Raw genomic sequence first — 19,847 nt, 5'->3', positions numbered from 1 at the left:
CACAAAAAAGTTTCCTGAGGATAGGCAGCAGCGTCCTCTGAGTAACAATACCACACTGCGATAGCCAACCTACCTGCCAACCATGGCGATTATACTATGTCTCCCACATAGATATCTTTGACGGAGGTCTGTCGTATGTATATATATTTATATATATATATATGTATATATACATATACATATACATATATATATATATATATATATATATATATATATTTACCTCATAATAATAGCGTAGCTGAGGCTAGAAGGTTACTTTAGGATCCGTCATATTATGTCCTTATATACTACTGCCCAGGTTTTAGATCGCTTTAGCGTACTCTCCATAAAGAGGCCTGACGGTGAGGCTCCAGCGGAGACCAGAGCTTGGGCTGTCAGTCAGATTCAGTACGCGTTCAGCATTACATTGGTAAAATTCGAAAGGTTTTCTTTTCGTTTCCAGGCATTGCCCAGTTGCAGGGACACTTACAATTAGGTGAGACCTATATTTGTGTATCTCATATTGCTGGATTTAATAAAGGAACTCTTAACAAAACTGTTACTGTAAAGTTAGATAAATTCCATAGTGGCAACACTATACATTTTTGTTGTCATAATGATACATAAAGTTATCAAAAATTATTTTTGGACATTATAAAAAAGTAGTCTAAATGTATTTATTAAACGAAATAGTATTTTATTAGCTATAGGAATGGGAATTAAAAAACCTCTTTAGTAAAAAACTTTTTTTATCGTAGATTTATATTGTTTATCGTTTGTATTAACTCCTGGGTTATTTTTGTTTAATATTATTTTTCTCATTGACGGTGAATCTAATAATATTAGAAAACATTTCTAATCTTCTTAGAGTGGCCGACTTTTAGCGCTTTGCCCCCCTTAACTGGAACCCGTAGATCCGAACTTGTGAGCATTTGACGTTTAGGAGTCGCCATCTTGCGATTGTTCTGTGCATCTGTCACATTTGCGGAATGATATCGAAAAATGTTGAACGAATACAAAATCATTTTTATTCGATGGAAAGATATTAAAACGAAGATCTGGTGGTCGCTTGTGACGGACGGCAGTGCGCTCGCGGGCCGGGCGGCCCCACACAAGTTTGGTGATACGCGGGCGCAGTTTTGGCGGGAATTCATCGACTCCTTCGTTTGTTTTTTTTTCTTCTGATTTCTTTTTTCTTTGTTTTTTTTGTTGTATCGTGCACTGTGTTTATGTTTATTTCTAATATCGTTGTTACTTTTTTGTTATATTCTTTTACAAATTTTCACCATTTGTCCATTAGTTATTCTAAATATCTACCGGCGTTATACATACAATCATAACTTAGAGGTCTTTAAGGTGCGTGAATAAGTTTCTTCTGGGCAAGCAAGTACCGTCTCAGATCTCGTCCCTCAAGATCAAGCGAGACGAAGGTCAAATGCATCAACTATAAAGTATAAAATAAAACTAGAACACCTATTGACATAACGATTCCGCAGTCATTGTTTTTTTTTGGCGTACGTTATGTATAATTAAGTCAATTTTTCATAAACGAGCCATATTTTAAATATTAGATAAAATAATTATAATTAATATTCGATATCCTTTCGTTTTCTATTTATTACTGCGTGAATGTTTTTTTTAACTGTGGTAAAATTTAAAAATATTTCGCAAGATACATTTTATAAAATATTTAATTAGATCTCAAAAGTAAATTACAATTATTTTATTGATCTGTTCAATTAGGCCGTCCATGCAAGGACTGCACAGTTATTCTTCTATTCATATATATACGCATATAATCATTTACATTTACCCACGAGGCAGGGAAACGGCCTTGAGAAGACGCCTCGGTACAGGCCACTTTTAAACAGTCTTATAAAAAATCTATGGGGGTAGCATATGTACAGCGGTTGACGTCACACGGCTGAAAAGATAATGATGACAACAACAATATAATAGTAGGGTACTTATATTCGTGTTTATTATAACTAACAGAACGACCCAAAAATTACAAGGGTAATCAGAAATAAAGGATATAGAATTTTGTATCAATTGACTAGATAAATGTTTGTTCTATTTACGTTTGTAATGTGCAAATACCTGCAGTGTAATCTAAGTGTAAATTACTCTTAAAAGTGATTAAATAGTGTGTTTTTAAGAATAATAATTTAGTTATTGTTTCTATTGTGAAGTTATTAATAGTAGCTTTCAATTTTTGACTAAATGACATGGATATTTGGACAAATGGTGAAATATGATTTACTAATTTAGTTGGGTTACTTTTAATTTGTGTATAATTTTTATTTATAAATAATATTTTCAAAAAAAAAATGATTTTTCAAATGAAACTAATTTAAAAGTGCGTATATACAATATGTTTTTTACGACATATTTCTCATGTTACGTATAAATTTTGGGATATTGACAAAACATTATCGAACAATGGTAGTTCTACCATAAATAAAGAATTTATCGATGATAATAATTTAAAATTATGCTATATATGACAGGAAACATAAAATAAATATAATAAAGTTAAAAATTAGAAAAAAAAACATTATTTAACTTTAAATGGACATGTTAAGTTTATTAATCTTAAATGGTCAAATATCGATGTCAAAAAAAGCGATCCACCATAGACACATTATTCTCGATGTTTCTATCCAGTTTTTGTCAGTTATATACGGTTTTATCATCCATCTTGTCATCTTAGTGTAAGTTACCTATATTTTTAACACATAATCCGGCTGACTTTATGACAATATAAATTTAGAGATCTTTAACACAAAATCACTATTAAATTAGTCATATTACAAAACAGTTTTAGTTAATCCTTACAAATACAAGTTCAATATTTGCTATTATTTATAAAACTGTCAAACCTTCCCGCTATTTTAATGCCACAGATAATATAAAAATACTTCTTTTGTGCCGCTATTTTGTGAACAAATTTGTAATTACTTTTATTTATCGGATATACGACTTATATTTCTGATACATTTTTAATTTTAATTTATAATTAAATTATTTTCTAGATAACTTAATATATATACGTAACCATATCAAAAATAATATACATTTTATTTAAAAAAATACTACGAAAAATCATATTTAAAATAAATTTATTTTCGTCTAAAAATTATCTTGTAGTATAATTGTTTTGTTATACTTATTGATAAATATTATTTTTTTTTTTCGAAAAATGACAGTTTATCGGCAGTTTCAAAAATAAATATATAATGTCTAGTCTCTAACAGTAAATTGACTTTTAACTTTATTAAAAGAATATAATATCGCTTAGAATCTGACTTGGATTTTTAAATAATATATGTGTATAATTTGTATGAATTTAGTAGTAAATAATTAAACACGAAGTAGTACTGCCTGAAGAAAGCGAAGTGGAAGGTACCAGAAGACTGCGGCTACAGTGGGCGACAAAGCCGCCGGCATGGTGAGGTAGTAGGTTGTATAGTACTGCATTACAACATTTAGGGGAGACTGTATAGCCTGCTAACTTTCCTGGCCGGCGGCGAAACGACCGTTGCAAGACAGAACAAAGAAGAAATCAAGCGGAAATCAAATTTGGAGATATTAATTTATAAGCATTCTTTATGTAAATCACAGGTTTCAATTTCATTATATAAAGTAAATATGTTTATGATTATATATATATATATAACATATTTATTGTGGGAATTGCCAGTTGCTTAAACAGCGTCATAAAAACTTCACAATGGACGTATTATTGTAACAAACTTTTTAATTTAGTAACAATGTGTCACGTCATTTTTGTATTCTATATTTAAACATTTTTTCAATGTTATTTATTTTTAATATAAATAAAATAATTAACTTATTACAGAACAAATTGATATCCTGTTTAAACCGTCACTATATATTTTAAAATTCCAAGTTTCTTTTTAATAATGTATTTTCAAATATTAATTTAAAAGTAAATATTTATTTTGAAAAATATTTTTTATAAAATGTGATGTACGATTTTCTAAAACTAAATTATAATGATGTTATTATATCAAATATTATGATGCAATATTTTATTGTAAATATTTGAATTGTCAAAAGCATATTTTTTTTCAAATCTGACTAAGGAATAAAAGATTTAGTGCCCAAGAAGAAAAAAATATAATGAATTAATTTTATTTAAAAAATATTCGATTGAATAGTAGTCATCACAATTAATAGGATAGTCGGCCATATTGGTTTACGTTCGCCTTATTTTAAAATTATTGTTAAATAATAATATCACTGCGTTTATTTTCCGTTGTTGTGTTTATATTGTACTATTTAATATATTATTGTAAATAAATGTGTTATAAATGATATTTTTGTTTAATATTTTTCATCTGATACATATTAATATAGTCAATTCGCAAAGCGTGGTAACCTACAACCCTTGCATTATTTTATATACAAACACAAATTGATTAGACACTGATCCCATGTTGCGGGATCGATTCCCTGGACACAATCTTATATTATTCACACTTTGTGCATTAATTGTATAAAATTTGTACCGCTCACAAATTCCAAAAACATGGCGATTATAATACATAATTCCAAAGATAACTTTGAAAGAGGCATATGGATTTAACTGTGCATCTAACGGGTGAAGATGATGAATCTAAGATACATAACCTACGAACTACGTAAATATACAGGATGATTAGATGTAGGTCTAAAAGAGTAAGGTATGAACGGATGAATATATATCTCATTTGTTTTCAATTTATTTTTAATAAATGGTTTCAGAAATAACAACCTTATAGGAAAGAGTTTTCGCAATTCGTATAATTATATGCTATAACTAATTATTGTTCACTACCCGACCCTGCATACTTTGTACTGCCAGACATTTCGACCTGTAGCATTCCATGTGACATATTTCAGAGCGTTCACTTTGTACATGGTGATTGAAAATAGGTGTGAAAGCGTTAAACATTTTTGCTGACAAATGAGCTATACATTCATCACACACAACACTACATAGCCAAAATATAATATCAAGTTTTTTTTTATAATACACAAATGATGAAGTTAAGATGAGGAACATGATGAAAAACAAAACTTATTACATTATAGGTATTACAATTATATTTCTAAGGTGTAGAATTAAAATGTTAGTAGATCCGTCTTTCAAAGACGGGTTAAAATAACGATTTCTTTACTACGATCTGTGAAAAGATTAAAGTCTATAGATTCTTGAACATAAATAAAATTTCTTTATTATTTTTGAAACCTTTAATAAGAAGGTATTACATTTTGGTACTGTATTGTTTTTCAAAATGGATCCCTCTATTGGAGCCTATTGTACTTCGTTTGTCCTAAGTACACAAGAATAACAGTTAATATAATAATTTATTCAGTCAATTTTCTTATTACCGTACTCTTATTCCCTTTTATCTTAATATTTCGTACTATATATAGTTCTCATACTAAAACTATAAGTCTACTCATATGTCAAAGTATTACGTCATTGTATAAAGGTAACGACGTAAACATTTGTTTAGAAATCATCATTATAATGTCTAATAGATTCAGGAGTTACGTCGCGGAAGTCTATCCTAAGTAAGAAAGGGACTATTATATAGCCACTTCCGCTATGCAGCAGTAGTCGTGCAATAAAGTGCACCGCCCGCTAGCCCGCTGATAAATGCGCGTGCGGCAAACAATGCGAAACACAACTGCCACCGTTAATTCACTCTACACGGGTTTAACCCTTCCACGGGCATCCTCAGAAATAACGTCACACCGACCAGTGCCACTATGCCACTGTGGCACTGATCGGTGTTGCAAGACTGCTGCCACATAGTGAAAGTAGCTATATATTAGTCCTATTCTTAGTCATGATTATAGTATTAGACGATAGACGTCCACTGCAAGGCATATGCCTTCAGTAAAAATCGCCACAATGATTCTCCTGCGCTGCCCGCATTCAGCTACTTCTCACGAGCTTTACCGTGACGCCGTTTCGTTTCACCTAGTCAGGAGGCAACCAACACCGTGTCCAGTGCCTTTTATGAACAAGCCTATAGAATTTGTATAACCTAACAGAAGGAGAAAGCACACCTTATCACTTACCCCCATGAGGTGAACAGATGATCTGGTCAGAAAACCCTAAAAAAGAACACTTCCTTCCGGTCCTGTTGAACATCATTTTAAGACGATTTCTTATATATTTCACCTGGTCAGAGCGTCACAGAGCTTAGTGAAGAACCAATCACTCTAGATCAATAAGTATTTTCATAGCTTCGTATAAAATCTAAAAAGTATAGAAAAAAATCAGAAAATATAAAGACATTTATGTAAGCGAACGTAAGAGGTCTGCGTCGTACTCTTCGAGTGAATATCGTGGGTCAATGTGAACCAGCGCCGCCCAGCCTTCTCCTCAAGTCTGTTCAGATAAAACTGCAAGGACTTTCGTCCGATACCTAACTTTAAGGCTGTAACATTGTATTAATCAATCTGATATAATACAGACATATAGGATATTTACAACTTCGCTCAAGGAATAATTATACTGACTTATTTTAATATTGATGGCTCTAAACAATTAAACGAAATTGGACTGAACACATATTATACTGATAGAAAACCGAATCTATTATATGTTTCATTCTGATATAAGTATCTCGATATTACTACCTCTGGCTACCTCTGACTTTGATGTCCATCTGGTACTAAACAATCATTACCATAATTTCAGTAGAACGACCACAGCTGGACATACGCTTCCCACAAAGATTTCCAATAGGACAGTTCAAAAGCGATCTGCATACGTAGACTGTCCACCATGTGGATGAACGTGTGACGCTGCCATTGCCTACCTATGATCTGGTTGCATTATTAAATTAAAAAAAAATACTTTTTGACGTATCTTAATGTGTCAAACGCTAAATTTTTTTTAGTCTTGTAGCTGTACAGTCTACACAGGTCGCATTGAAACCTTTTTGATAAATTTATAAATACATGTATATATACATACATACATAAAGCGAAATTGCATACAATTCGCCAAAGTCTGTTTATAACAACAACTTTATTCAATTAATTCAATTATTGTATTACACTTGTGAAAGCTTTAAAGTTTACGTTTTACCTTTATCATTCTTAAGAGTTTATTAACATTAACATGTTTTAATATCAAGTATAAATACAATTGATCTATTTGTACTTTGTACACATTTGTATTATAATATGAAAAACCAAAATCCAAAAACCAATCGTTATAAAGAATTGATATACCTAACTACATATCATTTAAAAAAAAAATACTTTAAAATCATCAATAGAAAATATCGTTAATAATATACAATAAAATAGTAAATGTTGAAAATGATACAATATGTTCGATTGGTGATAATAATGGAAGGTAGCAAAAAAATATGCACTTTTTTAAAACTACCCTACAATAACCCCTACGTCAAAGAGTAGTTTTTTAGAAAAAAAATGTGTTACACTCGAATTCGCAAATACAATGCCGGTTGGCAATTTGGCGCGGAAAACGTTACTTTTTAACAAAAACTCACACAAAGGGTGCAGCCGGGCCGCAAGGGTGCATCAACGCGCTTTTGTCGTGAAATACTCCTTTTTTACGGTACGATCTACACCTGGCGCGAATCTGTTTGATTAGGGTTATTGATTCTATACGTGTTTTTTATAGGTAACGTCTGTGTAGTGATCTTTTCTATGGGTCTGAGTTACCTCTCATTATTGAAACAAACATTATCGTCATGTTACCCGTTACACGCCCACTGCAATATATAGACCTAAGCCAATGAACACCACGGCGAGTGGCGATACCACTGCCCGCTTTCCACCGTCCACCAAAAGTGCACTTGCGTGCGCCGCGTCAACCGGCTCATAGTAACTTCAAATAAAAAATTCTTTGAGTACTTATGTATATTCAAAAGCTTCTATTTTACATGTTTAACCTATGAACCAATTATACCCAGCAGGCTGACAATGCTCTAAATTAGAGTTCCCCAAACTTTTTTGTGTCGTAGACCCCTTGCAATGTTTTTCCGTGTTGGGTAAACCCCCTACTTACCTGATATTGATTTCCTGTAAATTTCTAAGTGTAGTGAAGTTTAGTGTTAAAAACTTAAAGTAAAAACTCATGTTAATTTATACATTTATTAATTTAATTTAAATTAAAACTACTCAAAATAAAATTTTGTCTCATTTATGTAAAATATACGTAACATTAAATAAACATAAAATAAACTATAAATAAAATAACAAAAGCAATAAGTCAATATTTTTAGTGAGAAGGATGAACCTGATGCTTTAATAATAAATTATCAACATTTGGCGACAATTTTGTAAGGGTTAATCTTAAATCTCCTCGGCTAATGATGTCCAGTCTGTGGGCCCCCATTTTCATTTCATGGACCCCTAAATTTTTTTTCGCTGATGTAGACCCCTTGCAGGTTGTCATAGACCGCTAGGGGTCGATATAGACCACTTTGGGAATCACTGCTCTAAATCATCATTCAGCCATAGGATGTCCATACTGCTACTCATAGATATACAAGGGTGGTTGGAGGGGAAAGGAAGAACTAGCTTCGTTATTCATTCAGGTATATTACTCATGATGTCACACATTTATCACATCAAATAAACGAATATTTGGATGTATAGTTATTTTGACAGTATATTATAATGGATTGAACGTATGCAGCTTCCAAACAATCGTATTGGAAATCGATGGGAAGGAATATGTCCAGCAGTGGATGTCCTATGGGTAAAATTATAATAATAAAGTTTATTGTGACCTCGTTAAGAGATATCTTTTGGCGGTAATTAAAACAAATCATTTCTATGCGGTGTGTTCAAAATATGTTAATAAATACCTTTTGAAATTTTTTGCATAATAATTGAAATTTTAAGAAGGAAATTTTAAAGGAGTAATTGTTAATATGAAGCAATATGTAGCTATAAGGTACTTTATCGGCAGTATCACAAAGTTCAAATCAAAATGATTTCTGTGCAATTTATTAGCCATGTAATTAAAGCACATTTTAGTTCGTTATAAAGCGCCATCTATCGACACAAGACAAAAGATAGTGTTATTTCTTACAGATTAGAATTTTCAGAAGAAAAAATTGTATTTAAAATATTAATTCAAATAATTAGACAAAACGGTACATCTATTTAAAAGAATACCGCGTTAGATATAGATAAACAGTTATATAATGTTTGTTAGTGTACTTATAACCAATTTTTAATTGTATGCCAAATCTAAATTCTGTAATAAACACATTTTAAAATTTTAAAGATGCTGTAAGTAAACGTAGGTACTACCTAACAAATTGTTATCATCTATTTTATTGATATAAAGTTTATATCAATGCCATCTTCTTGTGACAGGTTTATTATGAACTCTTTGCCATCTCTCAGTGAAAAGAAAAACTAAATGTGAATGTTATTTACTAATTTTAATTATTTAATTATGAAGCAAATTGAGGCTAAAAATCAAACAAATTCTTTAGTTTTTAGTTAGAAAATATTATTATCGAATAAAGCTTCTCGAACAGCTGACTGATTACAAGTAACATACTCTTTAGTAGCAACACCAAAGGCAAAGTCTACTGCTGTCATCGTTTGTAATATACGCCTTATTCCAATGGGAAAAGGATTAGAATGGGCAATATATTTGATACGGAAGTACCATAAAAATAGGATTGCCAACATCAACAATTAAAGTGACGTCACTCAAATGGAGCCATGGAGCCTCAGCACATCTAAAATTACATGAGCCCATGAAAAATAATAGACGGTACAGTCAGTGCACGCTTCATTTTCCACAAAAAACCTACGGAAGTGACATAAACAGTGTGTGCGAGACAGAGGTGATTTTATGTGAATTACTATAGAGAGAATTTAAGTTTTACGGAGCGAAGGATTATTATCCAGTTGCTTTGGTTACAGCGAGCCTATTATTTCGTGAGTATCTCGTTTACATTACGCGTTTATTAATCGATTAGAATTATAACGCTTTACGCTTGATCCGTCAGCAAATTAAATTACATTGCGGGTTATTCTGTCAAATTTTGTGTGTCATGCAAAAACGTTTTTGGATAGGCTATTTTTAGCCCCACGGAGCGTATTTTCGGTGTGTATATGGTGATTTTGCGGACGCCGCACCGGGTGAGTGGTGTGAAAGTGATAAAACGAATTGTGTGATGCCTGCATTCTGGGATATCGCATGGCCTTGAAGTTCTGAGCGCGTTTCCCAATGACTACGATACATATCAAATTTCAGTGTCGATGGGCAACCACGAGCCGTGGACATAAATCATGACAACGCGGAACAAGAAGTGCGGGAGCGTAGTTCACTTCAATTGAATTAAACAGTGACCTTGACATAGTAAATCTAAATGCTCCATGGTAAACAGTCCAGAAAATTCTTTTGTCCATTATGAGCTTCCACATTGTTCCGAAACTGGTTTACTTGTGAAGGTCTTGGCTACATTTATTAGCATGTAATATATACAAATCAATTTATATTGCCCATTTAGATGCATCATTAACATGGGCTTTCAAGGGGAACCTATCTTTGTGATCATTGTTAAGATTATATCTCTACAATTACTATTCTAGTGTAAATGTGCATAAGTGATTTTCTTCCATGATATTGATCTATTAATGTTGCATGCTACAACAATTTCTCTAAATGATTTTACACTTAAATGTATTACTATTTTGCAAGTTTTATATTGATGTTATTATTTTTTCTTAATAACTCTACGTAAATATAAAAAGTAAAGGAAATTTTCATGCATATACCAAAAATACATATTTATTTGTAGGTAAATTATTAGTACACTAGTAATTATTGGTAATTATAGTCCTGCTTTACTTTAATAATGCCTTTAAATAGACTCTTTGGTGTATCAAGTTAATACATAGTATTTAAAGTAATTAACCAGTGAATGATATAATGTAAAGGAATTATGTTTATGAAATTAAAAGACTTACTCTGAATATTTAAATATCAGATTTAATTTATATATAAAATAGTAATATTCAAATTCCTCTTATGTTCCGTTCTTAGCAATGCCAATGAGCCTAGTTACTTAAATAAGTTGTTTAAGCTAAGAGAGAACCATCAGCGCTTTATCCCCTCCATTTACAGAAAAAAAGTAACATTGACATCCTTGAAAGATAAATAATATACTGCTAAGTAAGAAATTTCAAGTGGATAATATTTTAAAAAGCTTAAGTTTACTATAAAAAAATTGACCTTATTAGTTACTATATATACTTCTGCACAAAGATAGAAATACAAAATTAGTGCAATGTTCATTTCATTTCAAACCAACCCATTGAGACAAGATTCAGATCCTATTGTATCCAAAATTATGTTTGATAAGCTTTATTACTTTTCTTTATTAAAATCTTTAGAACTCTTCTAACTTGTATTTGGAATGTAAACACATATTACATAAATGCATATACTTATCACAACTCACTGTAGGCAATGTTAATGTTAATCTTTGCAATAGTGGCCATGCAATTAGTGTGAAAATTGCAAAGGTAAATAACATACAATACACAATATAAGTTGTAATAAGTTTTTGGTCAGTATTTATCTATCTATTTGTGGTAAATAATAAGATGTTAATATTTACCATATGAATGCAATTATAATTTTACATAGTAAATATTTACTTTGACTATAAGAACTGTGTTCCATGTTCTGCAAGATAAAATTTTTATATATATATATAACTTTTCTTGCAATTTATTCATATTCAGGGTCTGGTGCTATTGAACTATTGACTCTGGAATAAATTTGAAACCTTTTAAGTTAAAAAATCATTTTCATTTAGTGTATTTGAAAAGTCTATATTTTTTATATCATTATTATCATCATGTCAGTTAATAGATGCCACTGCAATGCATAGCTTTTCTATCTAGCGACTTCTTGCAACCTTGGCTATGTTGTCAGACCTATATGTTTTAGTAATATTTTTATTTAATTTCATTTTACAATAATTTATTTTAAAAAATATATGTACATATACTTAAATATTTTATTTTTAAGATATTCATTTTATTTCATTGACATCAAAAGATAATATTTATCATTGCATATTTTTGTTAACATGATTCTGTAATTATTTTTATCTGTGACAGCCCAAATTATAACTTTGATTGTAACTGTAATTGTGTAAGTGATTGAAATTGTAATTGTGTTATCTATTTTTACGTTTACATAGTGATTGGTTATGGGTGTAAAAGCTCCAAGGAGGTGAAAATTTTTCACCTACTTCCAATTATACTGAATTCAGTGATCACTCTGAAATATATTATATTCGTTAATTTTTTCGATTTAAAGATAATGGGCCTATAGTTTGAGACAGAAATAGTACAAAGTCTGCAGGGGAAATAAAAATAATTATTTTTAATATGTAGTAATCCTAATATTGAAAATTGACCAAAAACTTTTTCTTGCCATTTTATCATTACATTATTTTTTTTTCAAATTATTGATAAATGGATAGGTTACCATACATTAATTGACAGGAAATTAGCGATATATTCACCCTTTTTAAATCTTTTTCACACATAACAACAATCAAGCTGTGTATATGATTTTTCCTAAATCAATTTATTTCAAATACGTGATATTTTTGTTGTTACATAATTATATTTTGCTAAAAACTCGTAGCTCACCACAAATTTATTTGCAGGTCTATTGTAAAGATGCAAAGAAAGCGACCTCCGACGAGGATCAAACCGGCGCGCCAGTGAGACAAGCTAAGCTAAGCGAACTATGTGATATCTGCATAGGCTGTAAGTCAAGTATACGTCCAAAATGCCTGTAGTCTCGCCCTCGCGCTATACCTCTACCTCTTCGAGCCTCTCCGGCTCCTACCGCTCTACCCTCACCTCCTCCTCGAGCCTAGACAAGCCCTACTATAGATCTAACGCCACCTACGCCACGTCAACCCTGAGAAGCTCCTATGGAGACAGAACCACAGAGTACAAGTCCAGATATTCGGACATCGATGGGAAAAGAGAGAGAAAAACATCCCTCGTAGAGTATACTAGAAGTTCCCGGGCGCCGAGCGTCACAGACTCTGATAGCGGAATCTCCACCCGGTACAGGACTGATCGCAGTGAGTCCAGGTCGAGAGATATATCGACGACGCGCAGCGAGAGCAGTAAAGCTGATGGTTCCAGGAATCCGAAGAGGAACTTCATCAGCTCAGCAGCTCTGGCGATGTCCACAGCGGAGCTTTACAATAAGTATTCGCCAGCGAACTACATACCGCTCACACAGAGGATTCAGCAACAGCAACAGCAGCAGCAGCAGCAAAGCCAAGGGAACTACACCACCGACATTGCGCGGTCAAAGTCTATATCCAACGACATCGGCCGACCGCCGGCTTCAGACTCCTACCGGACCACCAGACGAGCCAGGAATGCGACAGCTTCCACCATTACAGAGGTAACCTCATCTATGAATCTCCTTTACATGTATAGTATCCGCGTTGTATGTCTGCGAAATTTAATTATTTATGTCGTGTCACCGTAGATTCTTAATAGTATTAAGTTGATTGACTCTCACACAAGCGAGCGGTGCCCTTATATACGACTACCCGGGTCAAACGATAGCGCGAGACAATTTGCTTCTAGCGCCATCTACCGACAGCGGAAGTAACAGCACTCAAATACTTATCAATATGCATATATATTTATCTATTTATCCAATACGTCAGCTATGTATATGTTAATTAGAGATCGTATAATTAATTATTTTATTAGACTAATAAATTTAATTTTTTTGATCCGAATCACCAATGAATATTTATAAACCGCAGCGTGACGCGACGAGTTTCTCTTGAAGTGTTTATTTTAATGGCGTCCAATTAATTTAGCAGAAAAAGTAAAACGCTGTCCCACTATATCAAGTGTAATGACTGTTTTCGCATATCACGACACATTTAAATAAAGAAAACTTATAATTTTGTACATATATATGTATTTTTTCGGATAAAGATTTCGGTAAAGTATAAAGTAAGCGCTGTTACCTTATGCGGCTCTAGCCTCGCTTCATCGCCATTAAGTTCGAATCTAATTGCCAATAATCGGCACACTACCTATCTCTCTGTCCTTATATTGTTGTTTACAATATAACAGTGTCCTAGTTACGGTATCCTTATGTATATAACTGAGCAAACGGAACATACAATATTTTCTTTTTTCTTCCGTATTTCGCGGTGCGGTATCCATACATATCCTCATATAATGGGTGTTACAATGCACAGTCTTGTCATATTTTTGTAAAAAATAAATAGTGCATCTCCCTTACATAAGGCTATTTAGATAAACTGTATCTCATACTGTGTCTGTAGGAATTGAACTGGTCAGTTATAAAACACAGTTTTTAACCATTAACTTAGAAGTGTATATATAAGCATCGATGAACAAACAATTCTATATTTAAATTTAAAAAAAGTGTTGAACGCGGTGAAAACTACGCTATCCGTCAAACATAAATATGTAGTTTTTTTTTTAATATCGCACAGTGATGTGATTTCTTTTCACTTTCTATAAACGAAAGTTTTCTTCTCGAAGCTTCTGTCATATTTTTGAGTAAAAGGTTTAGTATTTATTGTTTTCTTTCTAGTGCTCCCTCAAGGTTGATTTAACGAATAAATCTTAAACGATAATCTAAGGTATTTCTAATATATTATGATGATAACAATATACATAACGGACACTGGTGCAGTTAGACTTCGGTAAAGTTTGCACTAAGCGGAGCCAATTCGGACTGGTAATCGAGTCCAGACAGACAGGGCAGCCTTCAACATTATATACAATAGAATCTCAAAGTTATATTTTAAAACACTACGCGTTCTACATATATATTTAATATTTAATGGTATCAGGATAAATAACAAGCGGCGACAGACTGAGCTCACTCTGTGTTTGGCACTAATCAGTGTAACATAACTCCTGAAGATGCCCCGTGGAGGGGTGAAACACGTGTTGAGTGATTTGACGGTGGCAATTGTGTAATTCGCATTGTTTGCCGCACGCGCATATATCAGCGGGCTGGCGGGCGGTGCACTTTGTTGCACGACTACCACTGCATGTGCGGAAGTGGCTAAATATTGGTCTTTTTCTTACTTATATATATTTAACACAAAATATACTCCGAATAAAGACGTCACATAAGTCAAATTTAAAATATAAATTTTTAAACTGTTATTTACGTTAGATTTTATAGATAATACTTAGAACATTATCGAAATTTCAGAGACTGACTCTCTTTATAAAAAAAAGTTTCGAGCGCCCTTTTATTATAACAGTTATACCAATTTTATATCTATTTTCTATCAATAGATACAAATTGAACCTAGAAACATGTTATATTTTCTAGTCGCCTTCAATCTCTGCAGCCTAATGGCAGAGACCTTTTATATCTGGAAAAATAAGTTTTTCCGCATATACAAAAAATAAAATTCTCTTTACAATATTCTTATATATCATTCTATTTACAACTTCTAATTAGACTAGTCTTTTATTTATTGTCATTTGAATTTCAGTTAGTTTAACCATACGTTTCTGGTTCGTTTTTCAGTTTTCTTCTCATTTATACTTTACTATTTACAAATGAACATGTTTCATTGCATAAGTTACCTTTACGTCATATTACGGAAAATTCTAAACAGAATTAATAAATGATTAATGTTTATTTAATTGTTAAATGTAAAAATTTACTTACGTCATTCTATACCACATAGGCATATTTAAATTTATGTAAATAAGACAATTGTCTAACTAGATGTATTACAAACAACCTAAATTGTTAGGTATCACAAACCTTTAAGAAAATCAAATAAGAATGTGCCAAAATTGAGCAGGACGATAGTATAGCGGAGAATTCATATCGGCAACTGTTTATATGTGGTACAGTTTACCACTGGTTTTACCAAGAAATGTATTCGTAATTGTAGTCGATTGAGGACTGACTTGTGATCTAGCGGGTTCGATTTCCCGGATAAAATCTTGTACAATCCACACTTTGTGCATTAATTATATGGGATTGCCACTAATTAGAAAGTTTCCAAATGATGGGTAGCAGTGTTCTCTGTATACCATAATACCACACTACAGTCGCCAACCTGCCTGCCAAGTGTGGCGATTATGCCTTGCAATGGGCGTCTACGCGCTGAAACGATGATGGGGAACCCCACGTTCAGCCATTAATGATAAACCAGACGCCATCACTTTGTTCTATATTTGATTCTTTTCATAACTTTCAAATTATTTTTATTTGAAAATAAGTGATGCTAAGAAATAGACGGTCCAGTTTGATGCATTCTTTTCCACAACTAAAGAAAAACATTTTTGGAACGTATCCCTCGCGTAAAGCGAGGTATTACTGTACTAGAAATAAACATAAGCTTGTTATAACTTCCTCAAGGCTTTATAAAATTAGTTATACTTTGGAGGGGTGTATTACGTAATATTTTTAATATTATGCAATATTTTTGGAAAATTTATTATATGAAAGTTGGTAAAAAAACATATTACAAAATAAAGAATAACTCAATCTGATGTAGGTACATCAAACTAGGTAGTTTCGGCCGATGCCCACCGTAAAGCCAGGGTATAGGATGTCCGGTGACAAAATTCGGATTTTAAATTCGAATAAAAAAATAAATAGTGTCATTAAATATTGATTTAAATGAAAATAAAAAAGAAAAATTGTACGCATTTTACTCCTTAATAATAATGTCGTCTAAATGGTAATCATCACATCAGGTACTCTCGGGATCTGGCCTCGGTCTCTGGTCGCTGCGAAAGTGATCGTGTGATATCACTAAACTCGTGAAAGATATTTTCTTGTCAGCACCAAGAAGGTATTGACTTGGTTCGTTTAGCATACTTTACCATTGAAATATCTCCACAAAAAAGAACATGGGGGTAAGATCTGGTGACCTGGGTTGTCAGGAGATGTTGCCAATAGTTTACATTTTTCAGCGCGAATTTAAAATTCGAATTCTGCCATGGAAGACCCTTTACGTAGATGTGTACATGTTTTTTTTTTTAATTAGGCTTCTCTGGAATTTCTGCGAAGTGGTGATCATCGTAAATGATCATAAGTCTATAATGATATAAATAAATAAAAAAATAAAAATGGTTTATAGAAGCAGCGTGAGCAGTTCGCAATGCACACTATAAGGTCGTGCACCATCGACTCGCTGGAAGCCATTCTCTGATCCCCTATATAAATAGACATTGTTATGATGGCTAAGTGCCGCGTCGTCTGTTTCGTTTGCTTATTTTTTTATCGCCTTATGTAAAATACCTTTACACAACTATGTTATATACTATGTAAAGGGCGAGGTGACCAAGCTACCAGGTATCAAGACATTTGAAATATATCGAAATTTAATACGTACAGTAAGTCGCACGAAATATGACTGACATAACGTCACATAGGTAGTGTATGACAGAGATAACGCTCTACGAAGCCGAAACTAGCCGATTGTCTCTTTCCAAAGATCGATGTGCGATATTTATCGCCGGGTACTGTATTTAAAGTTTTCTCCGGCGTGCAACCTTCTTCAAGAATGTGTACATTTACAATTAAAAATCTGTTATGGATAAAGTGAATTATTAAGGTAGTTTGGTGGTGGCAGGATATCGACATATAAAATAGTAGTTTAATACTTACATCATTATAAGTAGTAAGCTATAGTAGCATTTTTTAGGTAGTGTCAAGCGATTTTTCAACGTCTTTATTACTCCTGTGTAACAGGAGAACTAATAATCAGCTCAAATCTTCATCAGCTGCAAGCGGATTCTAGACTACTACGGCCAACCGTAGCCAACCAGAGAGTCTCAATAAGCTGGTTGTCTTAGGAAAAGTACCAGGAAAGAGACCAAGAGGGAGGTCACCAATACAATGTGCGGACTCTGTACAGTTGGTGACGGGCCTCAAAATAACAGAAGCACTCAGAAAAGCAGGTCAAAGAGAGAGATACAGAGACCTGTGGAAAGCAACTCTTCGATCAAGGTTTTCCAGAAAAGGTCCGACCTTCAGCAAATAGTATCAGAGACCAAGAAGAAGTATTACTCATTCGTGTAAGCCTATAGATGTCCACTGATGGGCATAAGACCAGTCCTGCGCTGCCCGTATCCAAAGTCTTTCCGCGACCTTGACTAAGTCCGTCCACCTCGTAGCCACCATTCGGGAATTATTCAGCTCCAACTGCCATCGGCAGCACTACCCATGTGACCCGCTCACTATTTCAGACAGACAAATTACAGTATAATATTTACAGGTATCTCCGGCTTGTAAATACTATCTACAATTAACTAATTTATATGTCTTAGAAGACCACGACTGTTCTGCTAAAGACTAAGACTAAGTTCTCAAATCAAAACAGTAATGTTCACATGGCAATATAGGGGATGATTCGTTATAGGTGTAAAATTTTTAAGTGTAAAAGTGGTAAAATTTAAAGAGTTAAAATGGTTTTACTCCTTTTACCATTTAAAACTATATCGTCATTCAAACTAGATTGAATTGTGAGGGAATATTAGTCTGGTTAACTCCGTCACGAAGTTCGTAAATATCTTTTTTATTTTCTAAATCCTTGACGTCATATAATTGTTGTGGTTTGATTACTTATCTTCAGGTGTTTTTCCTCTGCGTTTCGTTGCTGTACGTGCATACTTTGTAGTTTCCGGTTCTTCCGATGTTTTGTATGCAATAAATTAATATAATACTATGATTAATTAATACGAACATCATAGTGAACTGTCAAATGCGCGATTTTTGCAATTTTGTTCTAGAAGTTTCTACGTAATTTTATATAACTAGAAAAGATAATGAATATGGTAAAGTTGTTCTCGAGTTAAGGTTTGATTATATAGTAAATTGAAAAAAATTCTACCTTTATATGCTACATTTTTTTCTATATAGTAGTATTTACTTTTTTTTTAATAAAGGCAACCTAAAAATTACAATTTAATTGGGTATAATTCTATTTTAAAATGACTGTACAATAGTAAAGGAATATAATGAGGTATTTTTATAATAAAATTTTTACATTACGCATTTTCGTGTTCCATGCTGTTTTAGCATTTTGAAATTTAAAATGATTCAGTACTATGATACTAATGATACAGTTCACGAACGATTACTTCTGCATATTGTGCCTGTAATGTTTATATAATAACTATATATGTACAAGTCCTTCATTTAATGTGTTCTTAATTTGATTTGATACTTTGTTCTTAACAACTTTCTTTAATATCCGATATGAAAGCCCACTGACTAGATAAATCAAACTCTAGGTAACATTTGTATACACCAATGCCTCACTTTGCGTCGTGGTTACGTTCCAAAAAAAAAACACGACGCAAATTGAAACGCCTCAAAGTGAATTAAGATTTTCTATAGCAAACCATGTAAAGATCGAAGATAGGTTCCAGGGTCACGAAAATACTACTTTTTAAAAGAAAATTGAACAAAGTAAACGTTTAAAAAACAAAAATAATATAACTCTGCCAATGAATAAATTGGAATAATATTTACCTTTTTTGTTACCAGAAACAACACGTAAAAATTTATATAAATTTATTATTCTCTTTTAAAAAAAGCACAACACACTACGTAATTGAAACTGAACTATTAAAATTAGCAAAACAAAGTGAAAATTAAACTGTGTTCAAATTGCGTTGTTTTAGTTAGAAAGGTAATCCCCGAGTTTTGATGGAATGGCGCTATTAGAAACAAAAGTGTTGCCATCTTTTAGAAGAAAAGAAAAATTAAAGACTCTAACCCAAAACAATGCAATCTCGAAAATCTA

At 32.6% G+C, this 19,847-nt stretch overlaps 1 protein-coding gene across 1 annotated transcript in view; it reads left to right on the top strand.

The window, feature by feature from the left end:
- Window positions 1-9,722: 9,722 nt before the first annotated feature.
- The window catches only part of LOC137922653 (ubiquitin carboxyl-terminal hydrolase Usp2-like), a 37,574-nt gene continuing 27,449 nt past the window's right edge, over window positions 9,723-19,847 (top strand). Inside the window, exons 1-2 of the mRNA XM_068765666.1 lie at window positions 9,723-9,948; window positions 12,702-13,462. Of these exons, the coding sequence (XP_068621767.1) occupies window positions 12,827-13,462 (636 nt within the window). The 5' untranslated portion in view covers window positions 9,723-9,948; window positions 12,702-12,826. The remainder of the gene's footprint in view (window positions 9,949-12,701; window positions 13,463-19,847) is intronic.

This window comes from Battus philenor, unplaced genomic scaffold (assembly GCF_028537555.1).
Source record: "Battus philenor isolate CCGP_79_NKW_IND1 unplaced genomic scaffold, ilBatPhil1.0.hap1 SCAF_20, whole genome shotgun sequence".
Lineage (NCBI taxonomy): Eukaryota > Metazoa > Arthropoda > Insecta > Lepidoptera > Papilionidae > Battus > Battus philenor.
This window is presented reverse-complemented; position numbering and strand designations above follow the sequence as displayed.